The sequence below is a fragment of the Phacochoerus africanus genome, chromosome 7 (genome assembly GCF_016906955.1).
Source record: "Phacochoerus africanus isolate WHEZ1 chromosome 7, ROS_Pafr_v1, whole genome shotgun sequence".
NCBI lineage: Eukaryota > Metazoa > Chordata > Mammalia > Artiodactyla > Suidae > Phacochoerus > Phacochoerus africanus.
This window is the reverse complement of record NC_062550.1, coordinates 75,058,387-75,072,777: the sequence shown is the minus strand read 5'-3', so window position 1 is coordinate 75,072,777 and position 14,391 is coordinate 75,058,387. Positions and strand designations below refer to the sequence as shown.

Genomic DNA, 14,391 nt, shown 5'->3' with positions numbered 1-14,391 from the left:
AATATTTGAAGACTTAAATATAGACTAATAGCTTGAGAAAACTTTTTTTTTTTTTATGGAAAGTCATAGACCAAGTAATAGAAATCTACATGGTAATTCTTGATAGCAAAGTTCCTCTTTCTACAATAAATTCTGCCAGAAAAACATGAGGCAACAGCAGTAAAACTTAAATAGGGCATACTCAGACTTCTTTCAAAAATATCTCATTAAAAGAAGGTTTTTGCTTTTCATTAAGCCAAGCTTCTATGACATCAGCACACTGGTCCATTAGGTCTACTACTCATTAGTGGAATAATTCCTTGGCTCAAGTTAGATGGGCCCTGTTTTTTGCTCTATACTTTAAATCTGTATGTTACTAATTTATGTAAGGTATATATTTATATTCCCGATTTAACTAATATACACCATAATGATGTATATATCTGGAAATATTTGTATCTTCTTTTATAACCTATTTTCTTGTTTCATATGACCTCAAGTTTTGATTCCTTCCTAAACTACTCCCTAAAAAGGTCTACCGTGGACCCCACTCAATAATGTTTATTATTAAAGTTCTCTAAAATGTCTCTAGTAAATCACTTTAAGTATAGCATATGTGACTAAATAGTTCCGTCAGTGAGCATTATATCAAAGTTCCTGTGCTGAAGAACTGAAATTCAATCATACATAGTCTTTGATTCCTCATTTGTATAACACAATTAAATATTTGTTTTAATCTGAAACTTAATATAGAACTCTCATAACATTTATTTCTTTTAGAATAAAGCTGAGGAGTAGCTGCACTGTTTAACAATCCTGACAGACTTGTTACAGACATTTTTTTCACTTTCATTTCAAGGAAGAATAATTAAGAAACTGAGTTACATAATCGACTTGCCTTTTACATGGAGCAGGCTGTAGCATCTTAGGCCCTGCCCACACCGCTAAGCCCACTTACATGGTTATGGCATTTCCCTGCTTTAGATTCTTAAGTTTTTATAAAAGGATCTAGTATTTTAATAAAATTTTCTTAATGTCATTTGGCTTTGGGAATATGGTTCACACGCAAGAAACTGTATGGCCTTTAAGGGTTTTCCTAATCTGGGGATTAAGATGGTGGAATAGAAGGACTGGCACTCACCTTCTCTCATAAAAACAACAAAATTACAACCAAATGCTGAACAACCTTCAACCAAATGAACTGCAAATTTTCAAAAAGATATCCTACTCCAGAAGACAAAGAGGAGGCCACATCAAGACTGTAGGAGGGACGATTACACAATATTAGCAACCCCATATCTGCCAGGTGGGCAGCCCACAGACTGGAAAGTTAACTGTTATCACAGAGACTCACCTACAGGAGTGAAAGTTCTGAGCACCACGTCAGGTCCCCACACCTGGGGATCTGGCATTGGGAGAAAAAGCCCCTGGAGATTCTGGCACTGAAGGCCAGTGGGGCTTGTGCACAGGAGCTCGATGAGACTGGGGGAAACAGAGACCCCATTCTTGAAAGGTGCACAGTGGCTTTCATGTGCACTCGGTCTCTGGGCAAAGGAGAAGCTCCATAGGAATCTGAGTCAGACCTGACTGCAGTTCTTAGAAGATCCGGGAAAATGGGGTAACTGTGGCTTGTTGTGCAGGAATGACATTGGAGGCAAAGGTCTCAGGAATATTCATCAGTGTGTGTTCCTCTAGAGGTAGTAGCCATTTGGGGAAAATCTGGCCCCATCTGTCGGCACTGAGAAGCCACAGGCCAAACAATAATCTAGGTGGGATCACAACCCCATACATCAGTAAACAGGCTGCCTAAAGATCCAATCCCCCCAGGCACAGCCACTTCTAATCTCACCAAGAGACAAAGCCCCACCTGCCAGAGGGATAAAAATGAGCCCAACATACCACTGGGCAGGCACCAGTCCCTCCCATCAGGAAGCCTACAGCAAGCCCCTGTACCAACTTCAGCCACAAGGGGGCGGACATCAGAAGCAAGAGAGGCTACAATTCTATTGTCTGCAAAAAGGAGACCACATCAAAAACCTATAAAAATGAAAAGGCAGAGAACTGTAACTCAAAAAGGGAGCACAAAAAAAAAGAAAAACAGCTAAGTGATCTGGAGATTATTAGCCTCCAGGAAAAAGACTAAACTGATGATAGTGAAGATGATGCAAGACATGGGAAATTAACTGGAGGCAAAGATTGATAATTTACAGGAAACACTGAGCAAAGAAAGACAAGATTTAAAATTTAAGCAAGCAGAGATGCAAAATACAACAACTGAAATTAAAAATTCATTAGAAGCAACCAATAGCAGAATACAGGAGGCAGAAGAACAAATAAGCAAGGTTGAGGATAGACTAGTGGAAATCACTGATACAAAACAGAAAAGAGAAAAAAGATTGTAAAGAAATGAAGACAGTCTCAGAGAACTCTGAGACAAAGTTAAACACACCAACATTAGTATTATAGCAGTGCCAGAAGGAGAAGAGAGAGAGAAAGGGACAGAAAAAATATTCCAAGAGGTAATAGCTGCAAACTTCCCTAACATGGGAAAGGAACCACACACTCAAATCCAGGAAACACAACAAGTACGACATAAAATAAACCCAAGGAGGAATATCCCAAGACCTAATAATCAAACTGACCAAAATTAAAGACAGAAAATATTGAAAGCAGCTAGGGGAAAGAAACAAATAACATACAAGGGAACCCCAATAAGGTTATCAGCAGATTTTTCAGCAGAAACTTTGCAGGCCAGAAGGGAGTGGCAAGATATACTTAACATGATGAAAGGAAAAAACCTCCAACCAAGATTACATTACCCAGCAAGGCTCTCATTCAGATTTGAAGGAGAAATTAAAAGCTTTACAGATAAGCAAAAGCTAAGAGACTTCAGCAACACTAAGCCAGCTTTATAACAAATACTAAAGGAACTTTTCTAGGTAGAAAAGGCCACAACCAGAAACAAACAAACACCACAAATGACAAGGCTCACCAGTAAAAGCACATATACAGTAAAGGTAGGAAATTGTCTGGGCACAAATGTGCTACCAAAATCAGAAATCTTGAGAAGAGGAGGGTACAAATTCAGGACACTGGAAATACACTTGCAATTAAGAGACCAACAACTTAAAACAATCTCGCTTCTATATAGACCCCTACATCAAAATTTCAGAGTAACTGCAAACCAAAAATCTACAATGAGGAGTTCCCGTCATGGCTCAGTAGTTAACGAATCCGACTAGGAACCATGAGGTTGCGGGTTCAATCCCTTGCCTTGCTCAGTGGGTTAAGGATCCAGCTTTGCCGTGAGCTGTGGTGTAGGTCACAGACATGGCTTGGATCCTGCATTGCTGTGGCTCTGGCGTAGGCCGGCGGCTACAGCTCTGATTTGACCCCTAGCCTGGGAACCTCCGTATGCCGCAGCAGCGGCCCCAGAAAAGGCAAAAAAGACAAAAAAAAAATCTACAATTGATACACAAAAAGAAAAATCAACTAAAATATAATACTAAAGAGTCATCAAACCACAAGAGAAAACAAGAGGAGATGGGAAGAAAAAAGAACAAAAGCAAATCTAAAACATTTAATAAAATCGCAATAAGAACATACATATCAATAATTGCCTTAAATGTAAATGGACTAAATGCCCCAAACAAAAGATATAGACTGGGAGTTCCCATCGTGGCACCGTGGTTAACGAATCCGACTAGGAACCATGAGGTTACGGGTTCGATCCCCGGCCTTGCTCAGTGGGTTGAGGATTCGGTGTTGCCGTGAGCTGTGGTGTAGGTTGCAGACACGGCTCGGATCCTGTGTTGCTGTGGCTCTGGTGTAGGCCGATGGCCGCAGCTCCAATTTGACCCCTAGCCTGGGAACCTCCATATGCCGCAGGAAGTGACCCTAGAAAAGGCAAAAAGACCAAAAAAAAAAGATATAGACTGGATGGATGGATACAAAAACAAGGTCTATATATATGCTGTTTTCAGGAGACCCACTTCACTTCTAGGGACACATACAAATTGAAAGTGAGAGGATGGAAGAAAATATTCCATGCAAATGGGAATCAAAAGAAAGCTGAAATAGCAATACTCATATCAGACAAAATAGAACTTAAGGAATGTTACAAGAGACAAGGAAGGACATTAAATAATGATCAAAGAATCGAACAGGAAGATATAACAATTGTAAATATATATGCATCCAACACAGGATCACCTCAATATATAAGGCAACTGCTAACAACCTTAAAAGGACAAATCAACAATAACACAATAATAGTTGCGGACTTGAATACCCCCTATAGCAATGGACAGATCATCCAGACAGGAAATCAACAAGGAAACACAGGCTGTAAATGAAGCATTAGACCAGATGCACTTAATAGGTATTTGTAGGACATTCCATCCAAAAGTAACAATGTACATTCTTCGCAAGTGCACACAGAGCACTCTCTAGGACTGATCACATTCCAGGCCACAAATCAAGCCTCGGAAAATTTAAGAAAATTGAAATTATACCAAGCATCTTTTCCGACCGCAACGCTATATGACTGGAAATCAACAACAAGAAAACAACTACAAAAAAACACAGACCTGCGGAGACTAAACAACATGCTACTAAATAATCAGTGGATCACTGAAGAAATCAAAGAGGAAATTAAAAAATACCTAGAAGCAAATGACAACAAAGATACAACACTCCACAACCTATAGGATGCAGCAAAAGCAATTCTAAGAGGGAAGTTTAGAGCAATACAAGCCAACCTCAGGAAACAAGAAAAAGTTCTAATAAACAACCTAATTTTACATCTAAAGCAGCTAGAGAGGGAAGAACAGACAAGACCTAAAGTTGGCAGAAGGAAAGAAATCATAAAGATCAGAGCAGAAATAAATGAAATAGAAATGAAGAAAACCATAGAAAAGATTAGTAAAACTAAAAGCTGGTTCTTTGAAAAGATCAAAAAAAAAAAAATTGATAGAGAGTTCCTGTAGTGGTACGGTGGTTAACGAATCCAACTAGGAACCATGAGGTTCTGAGTTCGATCCCTGGCCTTGTTCAGTGGGTAGGGGATCTGGCGTTGCAGTGAGTTGTGGTATAGGTCGCAGACGCGGCTCAGATCCCATGTTGCTGTGGTTCTGGCATAGGCCAGTGGCTACAGCTCCGATTCAACCCCTAGCCTGGGAACCTCCATATGCCGTGGGAAGCGGCCCTAGAAAAGGCAAAAAAAAAAAAAAAGCCAAAAAAAAAATTTGATAAACCCTTAGCCAGACTTATCAAGAAAAAAAGAGGACTCGAGTCAATAAAATTGGAAATGAAGAAGAAGAAGTTACAATGGACATCACAGAAGTACAAAGAACCGTAAGAGACTACTATATTCAAGTATACACCAATAAAATGGACAACCTAGAAAAAAATGGATAAATTCTTAGAAACATACAATCTTTCAAGAATAAAGCAAGACGAAATAGAAAAGATGAACAGACCAATCACAAGTACTGAAATTGAAACTGTGATTTAAAAACTTCCAACAAACAAAAGTCCAGGACCCGATGGCTTCAAAGGTGAATTCTATCAAACATTTAGAGAAAAGTTAACACCTATCCTGAAACTATCCCAAAAAATTGCAGAGGAAGGAACTCTCAAACTCATTCTATGAGGACATCATCAGCCTCACACCAAAACCAGACAAAGATACCCTTCTTTGATCCAGGGGGAACAGTCCCACTCCTGGGCCTATCCAGAGAAAACCATGACTCAAAAAGATGCATGTAGTCCAGTGTTCATTGCAGCACTGTATACAATAGCCAAGACAAGACATGGGAACAACCTAAACGTCCATCGCAGAGAAGTGGATCAAGAAGATATGCTACATATTCACAATGGAATGTTACTCAGCCATTAAAAGGAAAGAAATAATGGCATTTGCAGCAACATGGATGGACCTAGAAATTATCATGCTAGGTGAAGTCAGTCAGACAGAGAGATACCAACATCATATGCTATCACTTACATGTGGAATCTAAAAAAAGGACACAATGAACTTCTTTGCAGAACAGACACTGACTCACAGACTTTGAAAAGCTTATGGTTTCCAAATGAGACAGGTTGGGGGTGGGGGGGGGAGATGCACTGGGGTTTAGGATGGAAATGCTATAAAAATTGGGTTGTTATGATCATTGTACAGATATCAATGTAATAAAATTTATCGCATAATTTACAGAAAGACAAAAAAAAAAAAAAAGAATCTTCCTAAACCAAGTGCTTTTAACTGTAGTTTAGCACTATCATTGTATTACTTCTAATCATGCCACAATTCCAAAATTGTGAAAGATGATGAATATTTTTTCAATATTATATTTCATAAAGCCAGACTATGTTCACTCAGATGTTTTAGAGTTTAGTAGCCTGGTTTAGTCTAAAATGCTTTACCTCCAAACTTATTTTTTTCTGGATTATCATCATGATTACCAGCCTTTCTTTGTCCCTCTCCACCAAAGATCCCATTTATTTTCTTACCTCCACAGTTTTGCTTGTCTGTAATCAGAACACAGGACTTCCTTTTGCTTTTGTTCTCAGAAATTCCACATTCTCCAAGAGGTGGTTTGTCAGTATCACCCTTTGGATCAAAAACATTCCTGGTTTATTAGTCATGACAACTAATAATAACTTTTTAATATTTTTCATTGTTATTTCCCCAATACAATTTTTTTTCTACTGTACAGCATGGTGACCCAGTTACACATAAATGTATACATTCTTTTTTCTCCCATTATCATGCTTCCTAGTCATTTAGTAGAATTTAATAATGCTATCACTGTTTTGAGCAAATAATATCCAAAATTCTAATAGCCATGTAACACACATTCTATCTATTCTTTGCAGTTTGGTCAAGGAGGAATTATTTTCCCGGTTAGATCAGGAAACTAAGGTCAAGACGATTTAAGTAACTGCACATGGATCCAGCCTGCAGCACTTTGTGACTCTCAGATCTATACTCCCTACAGAGCCATGGTGCCTCCGTCTCACTGTCACACTGAGCTGTGCATGCCAGATGAACTATTATGTTCTGATTATTTAGCAAATCTAAGACATAAAATTATATAAACTTGTAGTATTTATGAACCAAACTGAAATGAAGTAAAAGAGTCCTGTATTTTTAAATGGAATGTATTTTTATTAGAGAAAGAGAATTTTACTTCTGTTAATTCCAGCTCAAGAATTATATAACATCTGGTCACTTAATCTAACAAACTGTGTTTTGATTTACTCAAATCAAAACATATTCATATTTTTTCTAATATCTCTATTTCCCTTTTATTTTCTTACGGCTTGTCATTCCACAGAGCAGAAGCTTTGGGATGGCCGATTCAGCAGTAATTTTTCTCTGTAGTTTTTCTTGAGCCTTCCCAAGAAATGTTTCTGTACATAGTACTGAAATGATTATAGGATTATAAGTCTTTAAAAAAGTAGTCTTAGTAATATCTTTCTACTCCCTATAATGATTCAGAACTGAGAAATATTATTCGGTTCTTTAATTGCTATGCTATTCAGCTTAAGGCTTAACTTTCAAATATATCTTTTTGTTGTCCAGTTTAGCCCTTTATTTCAGATCTGCTACCCAATGTTGTCCATCTGGCAGTCAGCAAGCATACATTCATTCTCTAGACCCTCCAATGGTGTCAGCACTGGACAAGGAACCCAAAGACAAGCCACAGACTCTGTCCTTGAGGATACCATTTTTGCTGGTCTCCTCTCAAGCATCTCATAACCATCTCTCCTCACCTGGTCCTGATTTGGGTTGTAAAATTTAATGAATTATAATTTTAACCATAAAGTTAAATAGCTGAGAAACCATCTTCTTTTACTTCATAGGGAAACTGAGGTCCAGAGAGGAGGTTAAATGACTATCTAGAAGTCACAGAGCAAGACTGAAACCCAGATCTTCCAACTCCCAATCCAATATTTTTTTTTCAACCAGTAGTTTCTTCAACACTAGTTTGTCCTTTTCTTTCCTGCAAATCATATACAGGATGCTCTGGACTGAAGGCCTAAAATTAAGCAAAGACTCCATTATAGTTAGTTGTTCTCCACCATCAAAAGTAAAAGCATAAGTTCTTCTATTTAAATAGGGAATTAGATTATAAAGGAAGGCAAGATGAAAATTTGTAGAGGATACGCACAAGTCACATACTCATATCTTATCCATCTAAGCTTGCTGTATTGACACTTAGGAAACATACCAGAAACTATTTATGTCTTTGCAATTGTGCTGCATGGACATATGTAATCTTATAGCAAAGTAATCTTATAGCAAAACAAAATTCTCTGACCTCATGAAACTTACATTCTACTGGAAGGAAACAATACAAATCATTAAGCTTTATAGATCTCTGATGGTGATAAGTGCTATGGACACACACACACACACACAAATGGACTATAGAGGTCTAAGAGAAGGAATGGGAGACTAGTTAAGAGACTACTGCAGTAGTACAGGTGACAGAGAATGGCTTTTAGACCAGAGATATTAGTGGGATGGTGATAAGTGGTCATCTTCAGATTGAATTTGAAGGTATATCCCACAGGATTTCCTAACAGATTGGATATTGGGTGGGAGATTAAGAGAAAATTCACAGTTGACTCCCAGACTTTGGACATTGACTCATGAATTCAGCAATGTCATCATTGAATGCGGTTCTGGAAATGCAAGATAAGTGAGAATTCCCCTCAGAGTGCCTCCAGTCTGGTAGACAAGACACAAATCTATTCACACATAATTATACTACTTCTTGGTTGTTATATATCACTTTGCCTCTGCAAAGTGTTGTGAAAGCACAGTTAACTCTACCGGGGAAAGAGAGGAAAGACTTCAAAGCAGAAGTTACTTATGAGCTTGGTTTGTCATTCTTCCTGAGTTTGGCATTACATGACTTGAATTTAGATGGATAATTTGCATTATACTTACTGCATTAGAATAATTAAACTCGGCTGGAAGCAATTTTTTGGTTCCATTTCAGACCAAGTCATGCACGAGTGACCAGAAAGCAAAGTTAAAATTAAGTATCCTTTCCAACATATATATTATTTTCCATTGCAGGAGCCTTCTTCCTCTATGCTGGATTCGCTGCCATGGGTCTCCTTTTCATCTATGGCTGTCTTCCTGAGACCAAAGGGAAAAAATTAGAGGAAATTGAATCACTGTTTGACAACAGGCTGTGTACATGTGGTGCTTCAGATTCTGATGAAGGGAGATACATTGAATATATCCGAGTGAAGGGAAGTAACTATCATCTTTCTGACAATGATGCTTCTGATGTGGAATAATTGTCAGCTACTGATGTATTTAGTTATTTAAACAAACTTGGGAGAGAAGAACAGCAATTGGTGACCTCACTGCCCTGCTTTTAATCTGCTTCTTTCCAGTCTAGTTTTGAATGACTTCAGATTCTAGAATATTTGAGTCCAAGGAAGATATGACCATAATGACATTTTTTTTCACAAGCAGAGATGTAAAAAAAAAAAAAAAAATTAGAGATTTTAAATAATTATTGAACAAACGTGTATAACTCCTTCCTGAGATAGTTTTAAATGAATATTGTACTCAGTGACTTCAGTGATAGCCTTTCTTCCTAAGAACATACATAATTATTAGTGACAATCGAGTCAGTGCTAATCTAGCCAAATCATACATGTATGATGTCCTTACAGCAAAGGATTCTGGGATATGGTCCAAAGGTATTTTCTGTCAAAGCATGGCCTGTGGGCCCAAAATTTTCCTAAGGACAGGGAGCTTTACCTATGATCAGCTCTTAGAAAGTAAATTCCATTTAAGCTTTCATCAACAAATTGCAAAGTGCCTCCTACCAGGGCACAGCTGTCCTTATATCCTTTGGAGTCCATATTTTGGTTTCTCTCTCCAAATCAAATCTTGAAAGTTCCCTAGAAACTGACTCTGTACACGATCTTTTGAAGCAGGTCTTTTAGGGTTTATTTTCCTACATATTTTTTTCATCATTGATAAGTACATATTTGCACAGATAAGCTAGCAAGTTTTGATAAGTATATTTTATTGCTAGAAAGTAAGAAAGAAAAGATTTTTATGGACCTTAAAGATTTTTAACCCTGACTGAGTTAGTCATTTAGGTATGCAACTATAAACACAAAATAGCACTAGATCTTCAGCTGTATTTCAGGGTCAGCTTTTGTTCATGCCAAATCACCTGATACTCACCACGCCTTCACTCATCAACTCTGGAGTCCTACTATTTGTGCCTTCATTTGTGTTATATAAATAGCAGACTATTTTTGCCCTTCTTTTAATCAAATGATTTCTGAAACAAGAAAGGAAGGAAAAAAAAAATCAGCGACAGAAACAATCCTGCTGTTATTGATGTTTGTTTAATTAAGCAGAGGAATTTCTATTTTTCTTAACTTTTTATTAACTCTTCCTAAGGGAACTGTCACATTTTATTACTTGATGGTACTTGCCTTTTTTTTTTTTTTAAGTTCTAGAGCATAACCTGCTTTTTATGTTGCACACCCATTCTCATTTTCCCTGAAAATTTATATATATATAAAAAGATACATAATTTGTGGATGTTTCCTTTTCTCATGCTTGGCTTGGATTTTTTTCCTTCTTGTCTGAAAACTGAGATTTCTACTAGAACAGATTAATGGTTCTCATATAGCACATGTCTTTAAGAAATGCTGACTTACTACATTTCTACAGTATCTTTACTAAGTGTTCATTGGTTCTTATGCTCACTCATCAGTAAACTCTCATTTTTGCTCATATATTAAGAACTTTATAGTATGTACAGAATCACCCACAAAATTACTTGCTAGTTCCAATGAAAATATGAATGACTCTTCTTGGCTCTAAACACCTAATAAGGTACTCTGGAGTGAAAAGGTAGCTCTCTCCAAATTCAGTATGTCTCTGCCAGCCTCCAAGATAGTTTGGTCTCTTAAAGTCTGGCTTGTTTGTATCACAGTTATCAAAACTGTGGATGTAGCCAAGGAGGTTCATTCTCTAAACCTAAAAATCCTTCAGCAAAAAAAAAAAGTTTTCTCCGTCTGATCATTTCATGTAATTCAAAAAAAAAAAAATACCTTGGAGCATTTTTTTTTCCCTTGAATTAGGTGCTTTGACAATTGATATCTGGGGGGGGGAGGGTGTTAACATTGATTTTTCTGCAGAAAAGCAGATATGCTTTAATAGAGAAAATTATTATTCTATGGATATTTCTTATCCAATAAGAAATTTCTTATCTGTGTAATATTTCACACAGGTAAAGTTAAGTGGAAAATGAACTACGGTGTGGTAAAATCAGAATATGATGGGGAGAAAAAGTATTTAGACCAATAAAATGATCTCTTTATAAATTTGTTTTCCTGATTTATCCAAATAATCACCTCAGTTCTTCTCTTTATGTATACATAGCCTTAACTATATGCTTATATACTCAGCTGAGCTGAATGCACAATAACTTTATCAAAGGAGCAGTGGACTCATTATTTCCTAAAGCAGAACATGGCCTATTCTCCCTGATGTAAGCAAATGGTATTTTCAACTTTATATCTGTAAATGCACATAATAACAGGGAAAAATAGCCACAGTTCACTTCCCCTATTCTCCTCAATTCCTTCTGTAAAGGACTACTTTTTATTTATATAGTAATAAAGATAATATTCCATATCTTTGAAGTGCAAGACAGAGAGACACAGTATAAGAATTATTTATAATTTTTTAATAACAACTACTTGAAAAGGAACCTTACAATTAGGGTATTATTTTTAGATTCAGTGAACATTTATAGTATATTAAAAATTAAATATTTGAATTTTGCAAGTTTTTAATATTATGCACCTTTTAAGTTATCAGCATTTTTGGCTACCACTATCAACTTGAAATACATTCCATCTGAAATGTCATCAAGTATATATTTTATAGGACAATTAAAATATGGTATGATTTGAATTACCATTTAAAACACATTAAGCGCCATGCTTTTAGCTAAAATTATAGGTTTCCTTCTAAACATGCTGCAGATTCAACAGAGGTATATTATGATTTAGGAAAGTACAGAAGAAGGTCATAGCCCCTGTTAACGCTTAGGTGGATGGCTGATGAGATCTGCACTAGACTTAGGAGAATGTAACATTTCATTTGCATCTGAACACATAGAGCTGAATGATATCAGATAGGTTTTAAAGATTTGGTATTAATATTTTTCTTAAATGTAAACATTCCTGATAATTTTGATTGTTGTACCTTAGTCAATAATTACCCAAGACATGATTATTGATGTACATGTAAAAGCTCTAAATTAAAATTAGATTTAAAAGTTAATATTTCCCTTTGAAATTTTGTTCCCAGTCAAATGGAATAGTTAGTTCCCTGATTAAAAAAATGCTGAGAAAAAAATTCTATCAAGTGCTTTTCAGTGTCCACCTTTTCCAATTGTCCAGTATGAGTCTAATTTTAGTATAGAAATGTTAGTATATAAAAGTTTTAGTATATAAGAGTCTAAATATTAATTCTTAAGTTATTCACTCTAAAATGGGAAATCTAGCAAAGCAATGAATTTAGAAATTGTTTACTGTAATTTCAAAATCAGTTATCCAGAGGAAGAATTAACAGGAAAAATAGAAGTTGACAACATATCCTTTGCTTTTATATCAAAATGTAAAATTGAAATGTGTTATAATAATCCATAGATCCTGGGGGGAGGATATTCTAAAAAATACTATTCAGATGTTATCTAAGAAGATCTCACAGTTTAATAACACTAATATATTTTATAAATACTGTAATACAGTAAGGGGAGTGGGAGGGTTGTTTTGACATTTATTTCAACACAGTAATCAAAAATAAAATGAATGTTTTGTAATAAACAGTTTTTTTTTTACCATTCTCCTAGTTATATAAATCCCAAATTATACTAAACACCTAACAGCCAACATGTATATGGATTTTGTAACATATTTTAAATCTTCAAATTCAGGCATTTTCACTATCTATGAGTAAAAGAATGACATACCAGACCAAGAGCAGAGAATTCATAATACGTACTATATACCAAAATGTATTAAACTGTGGAAAAAACTTAATAGCTCATGTGTTTCTTCTGACTAAAAAAAGATTCAAAATTGTTCGGGATTAATTTTAACATCCTGTTTTCTGTGACTTTCTATCATTTTCTTAGCCTCATGTATAGTAATGTGAAGCTAATTTGATGAAGTGATTCAGGTTGTAGCAGCATGTCAATTTTCAGTATCTTCAGTTCTCCTGGGTGAGGAATATTGCTGCTATTTTCTAAAAAGAGCAATCTTTTAAAATGCCAAACAGCAAACTGCTATCAACTCTCTTGAATAGAGAAGGAAATTTTTGTGTGCCAATAATCATCAGAGAGATATTTATGTTCAGAAGTACACACAGCATTTTATCTCCTAATTTGTGAGTGTAAAATAATTCTTAATAATCTTTACTTTGTATAAAACACAGTCCATTGCAATTGAGTGATTTTTATCTATGAAATATTAAATACCTACCGTCACTTAGCAGGAATATTTAGATTTTAATTTTAGACAGTTAAGTCCATGTGTTTGATTTTGTCGTATCAATACAAATGAAAAAAAAAATAAAGCTTCCAAGTAACTTCAAATTAAAAATCTACCAATATTTTGTAAAGTTTTAAAATTAGCAAATTTAATGTTATTCCATCTCATTTGAAGGTTAAAAAAAGATGAGACTTAACTCTAGCCAAAGGAGAAATTTATATTCTACATGTTCAAACTGGGTCCTAGCAACTTTTGGACTATATCTCACTTGATGTTATAGTATCTTTTATTTGTAATAAATGTTCAAATTTCTATTTAAAAGCTCAAATGTACATCTAGATTAAATGAAAACACAGTTTTATGCTTTTAAAATGTTTTCCAAAATGTATATTTTAATTTTTGAATGCATGTTATATAGTGTTTAACACTTCACGTCTTAGCAAATCCAATATAAATATTTATTCCTACATGTGATATATGAGAGATCTCTTGAAAATTATGAATATTTATCATTTCCTTCAAAGTCATTCTAGCTTAGAGCTGTATCAAAATTATTGTATATTTTATGGAGATTTAGTGATGTACATGTAAATGTTTTTTAAGTTATTTTATTGAAATTCAATCTTTACATAAAATTTAAATCTTTTTTTAAAAAAAAAGTGTCAGTGCCAGAACTGTAAATGAAAATAATCAAATAAAAGTTAAGACAATTCACTACTCATCTATCTCCCTTGCACTTTTGTATTTTCTCCAATTCTCTTCCTTGGATTTTAGGATCTAGGTTACATAGTAAAAGCATCCACAAATATTACCTACCTCTATATATTTATGCAGTTCTACTCATTTTAGTGA

At 35.4% G+C, this 14,391-nt stretch overlaps 1 protein-coding gene across 1 annotated transcript in view; it reads left to right on the top strand.

Moving 5' to 3' along the window:
* The window catches only part of SLC2A13 (solute carrier family 2 member 13), a 381,185-nt gene extending 367,018 nt beyond the window's left edge, over positions 1 to 14,167 (top strand). Inside the window, exon 10 of the mRNA XM_047787968.1 lies at positions 9,074 to 14,167. Coding sequence (XP_047643924.1) covers positions 9,074 to 9,300 — 227 coding nt within the window. The 3' untranslated portion in view covers positions 9,301 to 14,167. The remainder of the gene's footprint in view (positions 1 to 9,073) is intronic.
* The last annotated feature ends 224 nt before the right edge of the window (positions 14,168 to 14,391 follow it).